This window comes from Theropithecus gelada, chromosome 2 (genome assembly GCF_003255815.1).
Source record: "Theropithecus gelada isolate Dixy chromosome 2, Tgel_1.0, whole genome shotgun sequence".
In the NCBI taxonomy this organism is placed as follows: domain Eukaryota; kingdom Metazoa; phylum Chordata; class Mammalia; order Primates; family Cercopithecidae; genus Theropithecus; species Theropithecus gelada.
The window spans coordinates 150,177,714-150,192,804 of NC_037669.1; the positions used below are offsets into that span (position 1 = coordinate 150,177,714).

Below are 15,091 nucleotides of genomic sequence, written 5' to 3' on the forward strand. Positions count from 1 at the left end.
TAGAACATGTCAATCCAGTTTTGGTTGGATGTGGTGGCACGTGCCTGTAGCCCCAGCTACTCAGGAGGCTGAGAGAAGAGGATGTCTTGAGGCCAGAAATTTTAAGCCAGCTTGGGCAATATAGCGAGACCTCTGTCTCAATTAAAAAAAAAAAAAACATCAGTTTGTCAGGGAGTGACAGAAGAAGTCTACCTCAATGAATTTATTTGGTGAGATAGTACTCTGTATCTAATCTTCTTTTAGTATTAAGCTGCTTGTTGTCAATCACTTTGTCAATGTGTTCACCTATAACAGTGTTAGCCCGTTTGCTCCCTTTTACCATGTCTTTCTGCTAAGTATAATTGGCTCCTAGCCTGAAAATGAAAGCACATATACTAAGAACTTTATGCTAAATAAAATGTATAAGACAAGGGAAGGCCTAAGGACTTGAGTTACTAACTAGTTTTGTGAAAGCTACTTTTGAGCTCTGGGGAATTTTTTTTTTCTTATTTCTGAGCTGAGAGTCTTGTTACAGAGGTTTAAGGTGGTTTGAGTGCTAGATAAATAGTGAATAGAAACGTATTTGGTGTAGTCAAGAAATGACTGAGCATTTCAGTTACCAAATAATTACAGGATATAGCTAATATTACTGGTTTTTAAAGAATTAGAATGCAAATAATTTTTACTTAATCTTTGGTGAATTTGGTTCCATCTTTGGTTCAGATGCTGTAACTCTCTACTTAAAATCATTCTGAGGCTTCTCACTAATCTGATTTAATTTTTTTTTTTTTTTTTTGAGACAGGGTCTTGCTCTGTCACCCAGGCTGGAGTGCAATGGCACTATCTTGGCTCACTACAGCCTCCATCTCCTGCGTTCAGGTGATTCTCCTGTCTCAGCCTCCCAAGTAACTGGGATTACAGGCACCCTTCACCACATGTGGCTAATTTTTGTATTTTTAGTAGAGATGGGGTTTCACTACGTTGTCCAGGCTGATCTCAAACTCCTGAGCACAAGTGATCTTCCTGCCTCAGCCCCCAAAGTGCTGGGATTACAGGCGTGAGCCACCACACCTGGCCAAATCTGATTAAAATTTTGAAAAATCAGTATCCTGCATGATCTGGCTTCCTACCTCATCTCTTAGCAGCCCATTGCCTTGCCCTTTGTTTTTTGGCACATATTATTAGAGCCTTCCTTAGACCGTGGAACCTCCCACATACTTTTCTTCCTTTGGTCTTTCCTGTGATGTTTCCTTTGAATAGAATATATCCTTGTCTCTTTGCCAATGGTTTACTCAGTTTGTGTTGTTGGTTTTTTTTTCTTTTTTTGGTGAGCTCAGCTCAAACTTGACTTCCTCAGAGAAGTCTTCTGTAAAACCACCAGAGTTCAAGTCCTCTATTTTACATGTTTCTATGAATCTTGTTTTTTTGTTTTTTTTTGTTTTTGGTTTTTTTTTGAGATAGTCTCTGTCGCCCAGGCTGGAATGCAGTGGCACGACCTCAGCTTACTTCAACCTCCGCCTCCCAGGCTTAAGTGATTCTCCTGCCTCAGCCTCCCGAGTAGCTGGGATTACAGGCATGTGCCACCATGCCCGGCTAATTTTTGTATTTTTAGTAGTGACGGGGTTTCACCATGTTGGCCAGGCTGGTCTCGAACTCCTGACCTCAGGTAATCCACGTGCCACAGCCTCCCGAAGTGCTGGGATTACAGGCATGAGCCACCATGCCCGGCCTGTTTCTATGAATCTTTTATGTCTCCATCATAGCACTTGTAGTGACTGTCATTAAGTAGTTAATTGTGAAATTTGTCATTTAATGCATGCCTTCATAGCTAAAATATAGGCTCCATGAAGGCAGGGACTGTTGTTGTTTTCCATAGTATCTTGAAGGATGAGCATTTAATGCTCAGTATCTTTTTTTTTTTTTTTTCCAAGGCGGAGTTTCACTCTATTGCTCAGGCTGGAGTGCAGTGGCGTGATTGTGGCTCACTACAGCCTCTACCTCTTGGGCTCAAGGGATCCTCCTGCCTCAGCCTCCAGAGTAGCTTGGACCACAGGTATGTGTGACCATGCCTGGTGAATTTTTTTGTATGTTTTGAGAGATAGGATACACTGTTTTGCCCAGGCTAGACTCAAACTCATAGGCTCAAGCAGTCTGCCTACCAGGGCTTCCCAAAGTGCTGGGATTACAGGTGTGAGCCCCTGCACCCGGCCAGTGCTCAGTATTTTTAATACTCAGTGTTTGACGGGTAGCTAGCTATCAATAAGTATTTATCCAATAAGTAAATGAATGAGTAGTGCTCAGATAACATTATTGATGTATCTGGTTATCTCATTATACATTTTCTTATTCATTATTTCACTACACATATATACTGTTAATGATTGCTTATAGTATTAACCAGTTTTTATCATTGTAGAGAGTCTGGATAAAAGCTTATGTAAGTCTGGGCTTTTTTTTTGTTTTTTTTTTTTTTTCAATTTTAAAAAATGAGCAATGGACTGAGCGTGGTGGCTCATGCCTGCAATCCCAGCACTTTGGGAGGCTGAGATGGGCAGATCTCTTGAGTTTAGGACTTCAAGACCAGCCTGGGCAACATGGCGAAACTCCATCTCTGCAAAAATATCAAAAATTAGCCAGATGTGGACACACCTGTAGTCCCAGCTACTGAGGAGGCTGAGGTGGGAGGATCACTTGAACCCAGGAGGTGGAGGTTACAGTGAGTTGAGATCATGCCACTGCACTGTAGCCTGGGTGACAGAGTGAGACCCTGTCTCTAAAATAAAGGGAGCAATTAACATAAAAATAAGTCTCTTTTTTTTGTGTAAAGTGTAAAATGCCAGTGGTTCTAGGAAGAACAGCTTTTAGTAAATAAAAGTGTTTTTTTAAGAAAAACTCTCGCCTATTTTTTTCTGCTAAAAATTAATGAAACTAATTGTGCTCTATTACAATTTTTTAAAAATTAACGAATACAAATAAAATGCTGGTGAATGATAGATACACGTGCCTGTAGCGCCAGCTACTCAGGAGGCTGAGACAAGAGGATGTCTTGAGGCCAGAAATTTGAGGCCAGCTTGGGCAATATAGTGAGACCTCTGTTTCAATTAAAAAAAAAAAAAAAAATCAGTTTGCCAGGGAGTGACAGAAGAATTCTACCTCAATAAATTTATTTGGTAAGATAGTACTCTGTATCTAATCTTCTTTTAGTATTAAGCTACTTGTTTTCAATCACTTTGTCAACATGATAGAAAAATGACATTCAAAACACTATGTGGCTGGCCAAGCACGGTGGCTCATGCCTGTAATTCCAGCACTTTGGGAGGCCGAGGCGGGCGGATCACCTGAGTTCGGCAGTTTGAGACCAGCCTGACCAAAATGGAGAAACACCGTCTCTACTGAAAATACAAAGTTAGTCAGGGGTGGTGGTACATACTTTTAACCCCAGCTACTTGGGAGGCTGAGGCAGGAGAATCGCTTGAACCCAGGAGCCAGAGGTTTCACTGAGCTGAAATTGCACCACTGCCCTCTAGCCTAGATGACAGAGCGAGACTCCATCTCAAAAAAAAAAAAAAAAATGTAGCTTACTGACATTTCAGATGTGTATGTGTTAAATGTTTGCATGGTTTTCATTTTCTGCCAAGTCATATTGAATGGGGTTGTCATACATTTTTAAAGGATGAAAATAAATAAAATACTGAGTCTATAATTCGTTTAACAAATATTTCTTAAGCTTCAACCATGTGCCAGGTGTTTGGTATGTAAGAGTGAACAAAATGGACAGGGTTCCTGCCCTCATGGAATTTATACTTCAGTTGGCAGAGACAGACCACAATCTTATTATCACAGAAATAAATATACAATGGCAACTCAGTATATACTATTAAAGGAGAAAGTAGGAGAGCAATAGGTTGATACCCCTGGCCTAGACTGGGTAGTAGAAAACAGATGGTTTTCCCTGAGAAAGTGACATTTGAGACGGGATCTAAAGGAAGATGAGTTTGTCAAGTAAAGGTTCCAGACAGAAGGAACAGCATGTACAGAGGCCCTTGAGGCAGGAGGAGCACGTTTTTGAAGAACTTACAGAAGCCAGTGGAAATGGATCAGAAAAGAGGTGTGGGAAAGGGGTTTAATAGAACTGGAGAGGTAGGCATGTACCACATCAGCATGCTAGACAACATTAAAGATTTGAGTTATTAAAATGTCATTACTGTCACTAGTTTAGATTATGAAATCTAAATGTCTGTCAGTAGAGGCTAGTGAAACGATGTAAAGGAATACTGTGTAGCTGTGAAAAAAGTGAATGAGGAAATTTACAACTGTCAAGTTGAAATATAGCAACAAATCTCTGGGATTAAAATATTTTATTTGAGAAGAAAATTGCAGGCCGGGCATGGTGGCTCATGCCTGTAATCCTAGCACTTTGGGAGGCTGAGGTGGGCGGAATCACTTGAGGTCAGGAGTTTGAAACCAGCCTGGCCAACATGGTGAAACCCCGTCTCTACTAAAAATAAAAAAATTGGCCATGCGTGGTGGTGGGCTCCTGTAATCATAGCTACTTGGGAGGCTAAGGCAGGAGAATTGCTTGAACCCGGGAGGGAGAGGTTGCAGTGAGCCAAGATCATGCCACTGCAGTCCAGCCTGGGTGGCAGAGCCACACTCTGTCTCAAAAAAAAAAAAAAAAGAATTGCGATTTGGGGAATACACACAGACCATGTAGTCTTGGCTATGTCTGAAGAACAAAGAGGTTAGAGGTTTTATAAAAAGGAGAAATGTTGCATATCACTTCAATAAAGCTCATTGGCACTAGTAAGGTTTTGGGGAGCTGGCAAGCTCTGACTGGCATGTAATCAACTTTCACACAACCTACTCAAAAAATAAAGAAAAATTCAATTTAATATTGAAATTTTAAACAATTGAAAAGGAGAAAAATTATATGTCATATGTATATGTCCTATATGAGATTTTAAAGGATTCTTTCAGTATAGTAGGTTATCATTTTTTTGAATTTATTGTAATATTATTGTAATAATAATTATATATCATTTTATTATAATATCTTGAGACTATATTATATCTCAAGTCAGATATATCTTGTAAAGTATTATAGTAGTTAAGAACACTTTTGCTGGTGTGAGATCCTGGATTCATATTCTGGCACTGTAATTTGTACAGTTGGTTAGCTGGGAAAATTGCTTGAACTCTCTAAAACTGTTTTGTCTTCTGTAAAATGAAAATAACAACATTTATCTGATAGAGTTAAATGTGGTGGGAATGATATGATATACATATGAAGCACTTGAGAGAATGCCTAGATAAGCTCTTCACCTAAGAAAAGGTTACATATTATCCCTTTCTATGAAAATATCTTCTAGGGCTGGGCGTGGTGGCTCACGCCTGTAATCCCAGCACATTGGGAGGCTGAGGCGGGTGGATCACGAGGTCAGGAGTTCAAGACCAGCGTGGCCAACATGGTGAAACCCCATCTCTACTAAAAATACAAAAATTAGCCAGACATGGTGGTGTGTGCCTGTAATCCCAGCTACTTGGGAGGCTGAGGCAGGAGAATTGCTGCTTGAACCCAGGAGGTAGAGGTTGCAGTGAGCCGAGATTGTGCCACTACACTCTAGCCCAGGTGATGGAGCAAGACTCCGTCTCGGGGAAAAAAAAAAAAGGAAAAAAGAAAATGTCTTCTAATTAATACCACATTTCAAAAGTTTGAGTGCACAGAGAGAATACTGAAGGGATTTATACCAATAAGTTTATTGAAGTTGCTTCTGACAAGTAGGATTATGGCTGATATTTGTTTCTTGCTTTTTGTGTATTTTCTAAATTTTGAGTCATGAGCATGTATTTAAAATTAGTTATGTCTGCCATTTAAATATGCTACCTTTCCTATTAAATTTTAGTAGCAGCTTTTTTGGCAGTGTTAGAAAGTGTGCAAATCCTGATTCAAATTATGTTACTGCATGATTCTACAAATTTATCCATAGCTGTTTTTGCTTTCTTCCTTGTATTTTGATTAATTTTAAGAGGCTTTGTGGCTGGAGCTGCTAAATTGTGATTGGAATGGGAAAGGGCTTGCATTTTGAGACCATCTGTGGGAGTTGCATTGTCTGAAACTGACAAGAGATCATGGCAGATGGTGAGGTCAAAAGATTGACTTTTTGAGCTTGACATAATGTGTTCATGAAGCTGGAAGAAGAAATCCAACTTATTTTTTTAACTAACAGAAGAGCTTGGTGACAGGAAGAAGTGTGCAATTGTTGAGTCTGGATAAAACATAATGCATCAGTGCACATGGCTGGTTTATCTCTGAGAATCATCCATTCTGCCAAAGATGGCAACTTCTTGAACCTTTCTGTGCCAAATTTATTTAATTTCTGGACACTTTTGAAGATTTAAGTCATACAATGCAAATAATTTATAGATTAAAGACAATGTCAAAAAAGACAAAAACTTTAAAACTATTTAGAAACGTGTATTTTTAAATTAAAGTGCTATAAAGTATCATTCAAAGCCAATACAGCATACTTAATTTTTAATTGAATGAAGAAGGTCTCTGTCACAATCCCATTTGTTTTTACGGTGTCTATCTTAATGTAACTTTATTTCTTTAAAATTACATTTGAATGTTTGGTGATTACAGTCTTTCTCATCTGCTAGGCCGTCTTCATTGCCTGAGATAGTGCCATGCACATAGTGACTGTTCAGTATTTGCTGGATGAGTAATGAATGAATGAAGTTATTGCCTACTCTTGTTAATTTTAGAAGAGTTTTTTTTAACCACAATTAAACAGATTTTTTTTTTCTATTTTGAAATTGGATGTATGTTATGGTATTTTTCACTTCTACAATGTGGGAATTATGTATTATTTATTTTAGAGAAGGAAGCCTTAATTTGTCATGAGAAATCAATGAACAGATTTTTTCCCCCTCTAGCATTGAATGCTTACCTTGTGCTAAGCAGTGTCTTAGTAATTTTACATGTATTGACTCATTTAATTAAGTGGCTGACTCTTACTATTTTGGAGATGAAGAAATTGAGACACAGAGATGTTAAGGTAAATTTGCTTAAGAAATCCATGCACTTTGGCTCTATTTCAAACATTTATTATTTAGGTAATACTTAGAGATTCCAGTTTGTGCTGTACTCTGGTGTGGAGAGTCAAAGGAATACCAAACAAAATTGTACTTTGTTCTGTGAAGCTAATTAATGTGGCTATTTTTATTGGTATCCTCTTACTATATTGGCTGAAATAGTAATACTCTGTTAATTTCATTTTGTTTGCATGAATAACACAGTGACCCTCAATAGCCCAGCCCTCAGGAAATATAACATTGTTGAGTACTGAATTCAGAAATGAAGCAGATGTCCAGAGACAAGCAGCTCTCGCCATCATAACTATGCTCTGGGCACAAAAAAACATAAGGGGTGGGGAAAAAAGGACACCTACTAGCTGAATCTGGTAGCCCACACCAACAATGTCTGCTTATATTTCATTGGCCAGAATTACGTCATCTGTGATATGGTTAGCCCATCTGAGAGGAAGGTTGACGATGTAGTATTTGTAGCTGGGCACATTGCCACGTCAGCTTGTAAGGAAGAAGAGGAAAATGATATTGGGTAGGCAATAGTGTTTGCTTTGGAAATATAGAGGGTTTCTAAAATTTAACATGTTCAAACCATATTTTTGATGGAAAATATTTTGTAGTTTTTTTGTTATAACTATTTCAGCAGGTCATGAGATAGTCTTAAATTGGTTAAAGTTGAACTTCTTTGTTGTTAGGAGTGTTCAGAATATTTATGTATCAAGTGGAGGGCATATAAACTCCTAACATAACTCTGAAACATTCAGTATATCAATTTTTCAGATGAAGACATGGAGACTCTAAGAGGTTAGGTTACTTGTTCAGGATTACACAACTAATAAGGATCAGAGCTGAGACGGAGCCAAAGTCCATACTCTTTCTACTCTACTGCACTGCTGCTTTATTTATTAGATGCTGACTTTAAGCGGGACACTTAGAACCAGGTTGTTAATTTGTTGATTTTTTTTCTATTTCATTAATTTATGCTCTTTGTTTCTTGTCATATTTCTTTGAGTTCTCACTGTTCTTTTATGTATTTAAATTGATTGATGACTTAATGAATAAAAGGAAATATAAATATACCCTAAGTACTAGTTCTGCTGGATTTTATACGTTTTTAAAATTTTCATTGTCATTTATTTCTGAATATTTTATTTTTTATTACTTTTAAAATGTCATTCTAGTTCTAAATATTTCAGATTCATGGAGTGTTTAATAATATAGCTAAATATATAACTTTTAACTTTTTAAAAAATAATTGATTCCTAATTTAATTGCATTGTAGTCAGAGACCATAATCTGTGTGATATTTCCTCTCTGAAATTTTTGCTTCCTCTTTGGTGATAGCATATATGGACAAATTTTATAAATTTGTGCCTGAAGAGATGTTTCAGATCTATCAGATACAGAATTCTATATAGATCTGTTAGATCAAGCTTGGTTGAAATATTAATCTTCAAAACTGCAATACTTATACTTTAACTTTAAATTCTTAGTTTGAATATGCCAAGTAGTCTGTTGAATGGGATATCAGGAATTTGTGCTTTATTTATCTCATATTTAAATTTATATCACTATAGAGGATGTAAGAAATAATTGATAAATGTAGAACAGATATAGCATAGGAAGTTTATTTTTAGGTTAGGTCATAATAGACATTGTACAACTACAGTGAGAAAGCAAAACTTGTAATTGTAGTTCAGGTTTTACTTAGATTTTTAAATTTATGCTTTATCACTGAAAAATTACAAATTCAGTGTTTTATTGAAAAGCAAAAAAAATGGGAGGGGGAGCATCAGGACAAATAGCTAATGCATGTGGGGCTTAAAACCTAGGTGATGGGTTGATAGGTGCAGCAAACCACCAGGGCACACATACACTTATGTATACCTATGTAACAAACCTGCACGTTCTGCGCATGAGAAAACAGAAAACAACAACAACAAAAAACCTTGCTTTTCTTCCACAAAATTTTACTTGTAGATTCAAATTCTAGCATATAAGGCAGCCATTTGAAGCCCCCATTTCTTTGAACCCCCATTATTTATGATCTTTTCAAAGTTAAGTTTTATTTTATCCTTCCCCTTGAATGTCTTATTAAAGTTTAATTTTGAGATAATTTTAAAATAAGAGAAAAGTTACAAAAATAGGTCAAAGAACTCCCAGATGCCCTTCACCCAGATTCACCAGTTGTAACCATTTTGTCATATATTCTTTATTATTCTCACTTTCTCTGTAAAGTGAGATCATATTTTTTTCATCATTTGAGAGTAAGTTGCCACCATTATACCCCTCCACTCCTAAATATTTTAGTGTATGTTTTGTAAGAAAAAGGACCCTCAATTATAGAAAACTCCATAGTTTTTGGAATCCAAAAAGATGTGAAGAAAAGAAAACTCCACAGTTCATGGATCAAAATCAGGAAATGTAACATTGAAACAATACTGTTATCCAGTCTGTAGACCTAATCTCCAATTACCCAAATAATGGTCTTCACAGCAGTTTTTTTTCTGTCTCCCAGGCTGGAGTGCAGTGGCGCAATCTTGGCTCACTGCAACCTCCGCCTCATGAGTTCAAGCAAGTCTCCTGCCTCAGCCTCCCAAGTAGCCGGGACTACAGGCACGCACCACCACACCCAGGTCATTTTTTTGTATTTTTAGTAGAGAAGGGGTTTCACCATGTTGGCCAGGCTGGTCTTGAACTCCTGACTTCAGGTGATCCGCTCACCTCAGCCTCCCAAAGTGCTGGGATTACAGGCGTGAGCCACCACACCCAGCAGTTTTTAGTCTTTTTAAATCTGGAAAGTTTCTCAGCCTTTCTTTGCCATTCATGACACTAACATTTTTTGAAGAATTCAGGCCATTATTTTGTAGAATGCCTCTCAATTTGTATTTCTCTGATATTTCCTCATGGTTAGATTTAGATTTTGCATATTGGGCAAATGTACCTCAGAATTCATGTGGTATCCATCTCAGTGCGCTTGAAGAGACACATGTTGGCTTGCCCCATTATTGGTAATCATTGGTAACTTTGATCATTTGGCTAAAGTGGTTTATGCCGTATTTCTTTCACTAGAAAATTTGAATTTGTAGGGAGATATTTCAGCGCTATCGAAATACCTATTTTTCACCACATTTTCACTGACTAGTTTTACTGTATATTAATGATTCTTTTCTTATTAGTTATGATGGTTCCAAAATGGAAGTTTTACTAACTGTATCACTCATTTATATTTATTAGTTGGCGTTCTAATGCAAAGAATTTCTCTTCTCCCCCATTAGCCCCAATAATCCTGGATTATTATTTTATTCAATGGGTTTATAATCTGTTACTATTATTAGGTACTTTGGTGCTCAGTTGTTGCAAATTGTCCAGTTGTAGGCTCTTTAAGCTAGTTTCTGTGTGCTTTTGACATGTCTCCATCATTTTTTGAGCCCTTCCTTACTTTAGGCACAATAAGATGTTCTAGGTTTATCTTGCACTAGAATCAGCCATTTCTCCAAGAAGCCCTGGTGTTTCTTTCAGTGGGTTTTCTAAAGCAGCATAGCCTAATACCATTTCAAAGCCCAGGCTCCATTGCTTGTGAACTGAGTTGTCTTGGTCACATTACTTAACCTTTCTAAGCCCTGGTTTTTATCTGGAAAATGGGGATTAAGATGGTACAAACCTCATAGTGTTGTTGTGAAGATTAATTTAGACAGTTCACTTAGATAACAATGCATATCACATAGTAAATATGACATAAATGTTGCCTATTATTATTACATTATTATTCCCTCTGTTTTCCTTTAACAGGTTGTTCTTTTAAAGAATTATTGAAGACAAAGGTTTTTTTCTTTTTTTCTTTTTCTTTTTTTAATGGCTTTACAGAACCTTAAATAGAATACAGTTTGACATGACGGCAAAAAATGTAAGTATTTGTAAACTTTTTAATGTAAGTATTTTTTAAAGTGAGCTGTGCTTTTTCCTACATATTTTCTCACCATTCTGGTTAATCAGATTTAATTTACTTGCATGGATTTATAATTGTATTTGTTTATGTTTATGCAGAATATGAGATAAACTTTAATGCGATTGAATACAGTGCCCTAATGGAGATGGTATCATTCTTGCAAATTGGCACCAAGTTACTTCTCAACAGCTGCAAATTGCTACCTCCAGAAAGTTTCCCACCCTCGTCTTTTGGATATCGTAATAAATTTGTTTTGGTACTTGCTGGAGGGTTCCTGGGCCTTTTTGAGCAAATTACTATTTTCTTTGGCTTAATTTTTTTATTTTTATTTTTTGGTTACTCAGGGAAATATGTATGCTCAGATATTGTTTGAAAGTAGCTTGCTACCTTCCATGAGATGGTTCCTGAAGAAACATTAGATTTTAGATGTTTTGGAGAAGTTATTCAAGTTTTTCCCCTCTACTTGAGGTGATCATTTCTGAATATACCTCCTTTCAAGTTATATGTCACTCTTTATATATTTATTTGTCATTCTTTATTAATGAGTTTATTTCCAGTTATGGTAGAGAATTATGCCTTAAAGAGTACAACATATAGGGGAATTATTTATAAATTGCTTTACTGTTCCTATGTTATATGTATTAAAGTATAATTGATTTGCTGTTCCTATATTATTATGTAGGAATCTTTGACTGGGAATTAAACGAAAAGGGAATTTATTATAAAGATACAGGGATGTCTCAAGGAATTTAAGAGTGGGAATTTTGTGGACTCTCAGAAAGATCCAGGCCCAGAAACTAGAAATCCAGCAGGAATTGAAGCAGTATTTGGTTTTCCTTTCTCATCTCTCTCAACTTGTTACTGTGTACCTGCTCCATTTCTCCCTTCGTCTGTCTGTCCAAATCATCTTTCTCAGTTTCCCAGCCAGGATGGTAGAACATGGCCCCACTCAGTGTCTCCATCTACATGTTAGGGGACCAGCCTGTTCAGAGAGAGGTGTGAAGAAAGGGAAGGAGGCAGACTGGGCACGGTGGCTCACGCCTGTAATCCCAGCACTTTGGGAGGCCGAGGTGGGCAGATCACCTGAGCTCAGGAGTTCGAGACCAGCCTGGCCAATGTGGTGAAACCCTGTCTCTACTAAAAATACAAAAATTAGCTGGGCACGGTGGCAGCTGCCTGTAGTCCCAGCTACTTGGGAGGCTGAGGCAGGAGAATGGCATAAACCTGGGAGGCGGAGCTTGCAGTGAGCTGAGCTCCATCCACTGCACTCCAGCCTGGGTGACAGAACAAGACTCCGTCTCAGAGAAAAAAAAAAAAAAAGAAAAGAAAATGAAGGAGGCAGCCTGATGATACATTCTGCCTGCCTGTATAAGCTCCAATTTCAGACTCCTTAGGAGGGGCCTCTGGCACGGTTTAAGTCTGATGTCGACTGGTGATTTAGTTAGTTGTGACTAGGAGAAGCAAGTGTTGTTGTTGCATAAAATGACTGCTGCGGGCCCAGCACAGTGTGTGAGGAAAGATGATAAAGGGCTTCTTGTGAGTCAGACCGATAGTTCTAAATATTGCCCACTATGCAGCCGAACAATAGCATTAACAAACAAACCCTTATTTACTTTATGTCTGTTTGCTTATTTTGGGGTATAATTCAGAACATTGCTTTTAACATGCATTAGTAACTAGAAGCAGATACAGATTTTGCTTCATTATTTAGGGACAGTCACAGGATTTATTGAGTTATTAGGATATGAGGGCAGCAAAGAAGTTAGAGACTTCTCAGTATTTGACTTGTGTAACTGGGTAAATGACTGTGCTGTTTAATTGGAAGAGGAATTTTTAGGGAGATATAGGATATTGTGATAAACTTAAACATTCTGTTTTGAACATACTAAGGCTGAGAAACCTAAAAACTTCCAAGTGGAGATATTGGCTAGGCAATTTGATAAGTGACTCTGGTGCTCAGGGGAAAGCTTAGGAATGGATGTAGAAATTTTGGGGTCATTTCATATTAAAATTATTGTAAAGCAGTGGGACTACATGTGATCATATAGTGAGTGCATGGATACAAATACATAAGGACCAAGGTCTGAGCACAGGGATTCTCCAACAAAAAGATGGAAAGCAAGAGAAGCCATAAAGGAGACTCAAAGAATGGGCAAAGACAGGAAGAAAAGAGTTATCCTGATGATCTGGAGGCCCAGGTGAAGAAAGTGTTTCAAGGAGGAGAAGTGATCAGTTGTATCACGTTACTGAGAAGTGATTCACAAACACAGAAGAGATTATAGATAGGGAAGAGATTGCCCTCTTACAGAGGCATTACTAAACATGTATTTAAATACTTAACATTTTAAATTTGTTTCTCATTTTACATTTCTCTTATGACAACAGTTTTTTTTTGTGGAAGAGTGACTTTTGTCTTACCCGTGCTTTATTAGGTCTTTTATAGTTGCAAATGATCGAAACCCTATCAAAACAGCTGAAGACAAAAAGTGGAATGTATTGACTTATATAATTGAAAAGCCTAGAGACTGCTTTAAACACATCTGGATTCAGGAGATCAAACGATGATGTCAGGGGTCTGTCTCCTTCCGTCTTTAGGCCCTCTATATGGTGGCATAATGGCTTGCACTGGCCTCATAATACTTGTCTCAGAAGGAGAGAGGGAACTTTTGTTTTTTAAAGAGATGGAGTCTGGCTGTGTTGCCCAGGCTGGTCTCAAACCCCTGGCTTCAAGGGATCTTGAAGTGCTGGGATTACAGGTGTAAGCCACTGCACCTGTCCCCTTTTTAGTATTTGTGTTTCAAAATCTATGGAGGAGCTTGAGTTGACCTTGCTTAAACACTGTGGAGAAGGAAATGGGATACAGTAAGTGGCCAGGCTTTGAGTCATGAGCCCACTTGTGCTGCCTGGCACGGTTGAACCTCTAAGATTAACTGTCATACTGGAACTACATGAGATGTAGGATGGATCATTTTGCAAAAGGAAGAGGTGAGGAGCTGGCAACATATTTATTGTATCTGGGGTAAAGTTACTATCAAATAGTGTCTAGTATCCAATGATATTCTTCTAGACTGTGTGTTGTAATTTAAGCAATAATGCAGGTATGTTCTAATTTAAGCAATAATGCAGTAAAGAATTTGAAATATAATTTTTGAGGGTTTTTTTGCCTTGTCAATGAATCTTCAAGAAAAATACATAGGCTGTAATACTCATTATGGAAAAATTAGAAAATACAGATAAAGCAAAGAAAAAATAGCCTAGAGACTATCAGCAAAATTTTGCTTAGGAAGATATCTGATATGTACACAAATTTGTATATATAGCAATCAAAATGTATAGACATTGGCCCAGCGCGATGGCTTACGCCTCTAATCCCAGCACTTTGGGAGTCAAGGCAGGCAGATACTGGAGGTCAGGAGTTCGAGACCAGCCTGGCCAACATGGTAAAACCCCATCTCTACTAAAAATACAAAAATTAGCTGGGCATGGTGGCAGTGTGCCTGTAATCCCAACTACTTGGGCCAGAGGGGCTGAGGCAAGATAATCACTTGAACCCAGGAGGCGGAAGTTGCCACTGCCCTCCAACCTGGGCAATAGGGACTGCAAAGGGACTGGGTTTACGGGCATGAGCACCGTGCCTGGCTACTATTTAATTTCTGTGATGAATGCCTTTTCTTATCTTGATATCTCTGGAACATCATTTTAAGTGTCTTTATTTTATTTTATTTTATTTTATTTTAATTGTATTGTATTGTATTATTTTATTTTATTTTATTTTGGTACAGGGTCTTGCTCTGTTGCCCAGGCTGGAGTGCAATGGCGTGATCATGGCTCACTGCCGCCTCGACCTCCTGGGCTCAAGTGATGCTCCCACCTCAGCCTCTCCAGGAGCAGGACTACAGGCACCTTGCCTACGTAATTTCTTCTATTTTTTGTACAGACAGGGTCTCACCATGTTCCTTAACACTGGTCTCAAACTCTTGGGCTCAAGCAATCTTCCTGCCTTAGCCTCCCTAGGTGCTGCTATTACAGGCATGAGCCATGGTACCTGGCCTAAGTGGCTATTTTATGTTATTT

The 15,091-nt window shown here is 38.0% G+C and overlaps 1 protein-coding gene across 3 annotated transcripts in view; it reads left to right on the forward strand.

The window, feature by feature from the left end:
• The window catches only part of TFDP2 (transcription factor Dp-2), a 196,407-nt gene that overhangs the window by 36,611 nt on the left and 144,705 nt on the right, over nt 1–15,091 (forward strand). For all 3 annotated transcript variants that reach the window (XM_025377601.1, XM_025377604.1, XM_025377602.1), the window contains exon 2: nt 10,861–10,975. In XM_025377601.1, coding sequence (XP_025233386.1) covers nt 10,961–10,975 — 15 coding nt within the window. In that variant the 5' untranslated portion in view covers nt 10,861–10,960. The remainder of the gene's footprint in view (nt 1–10,860; nt 10,976–15,091) is intronic.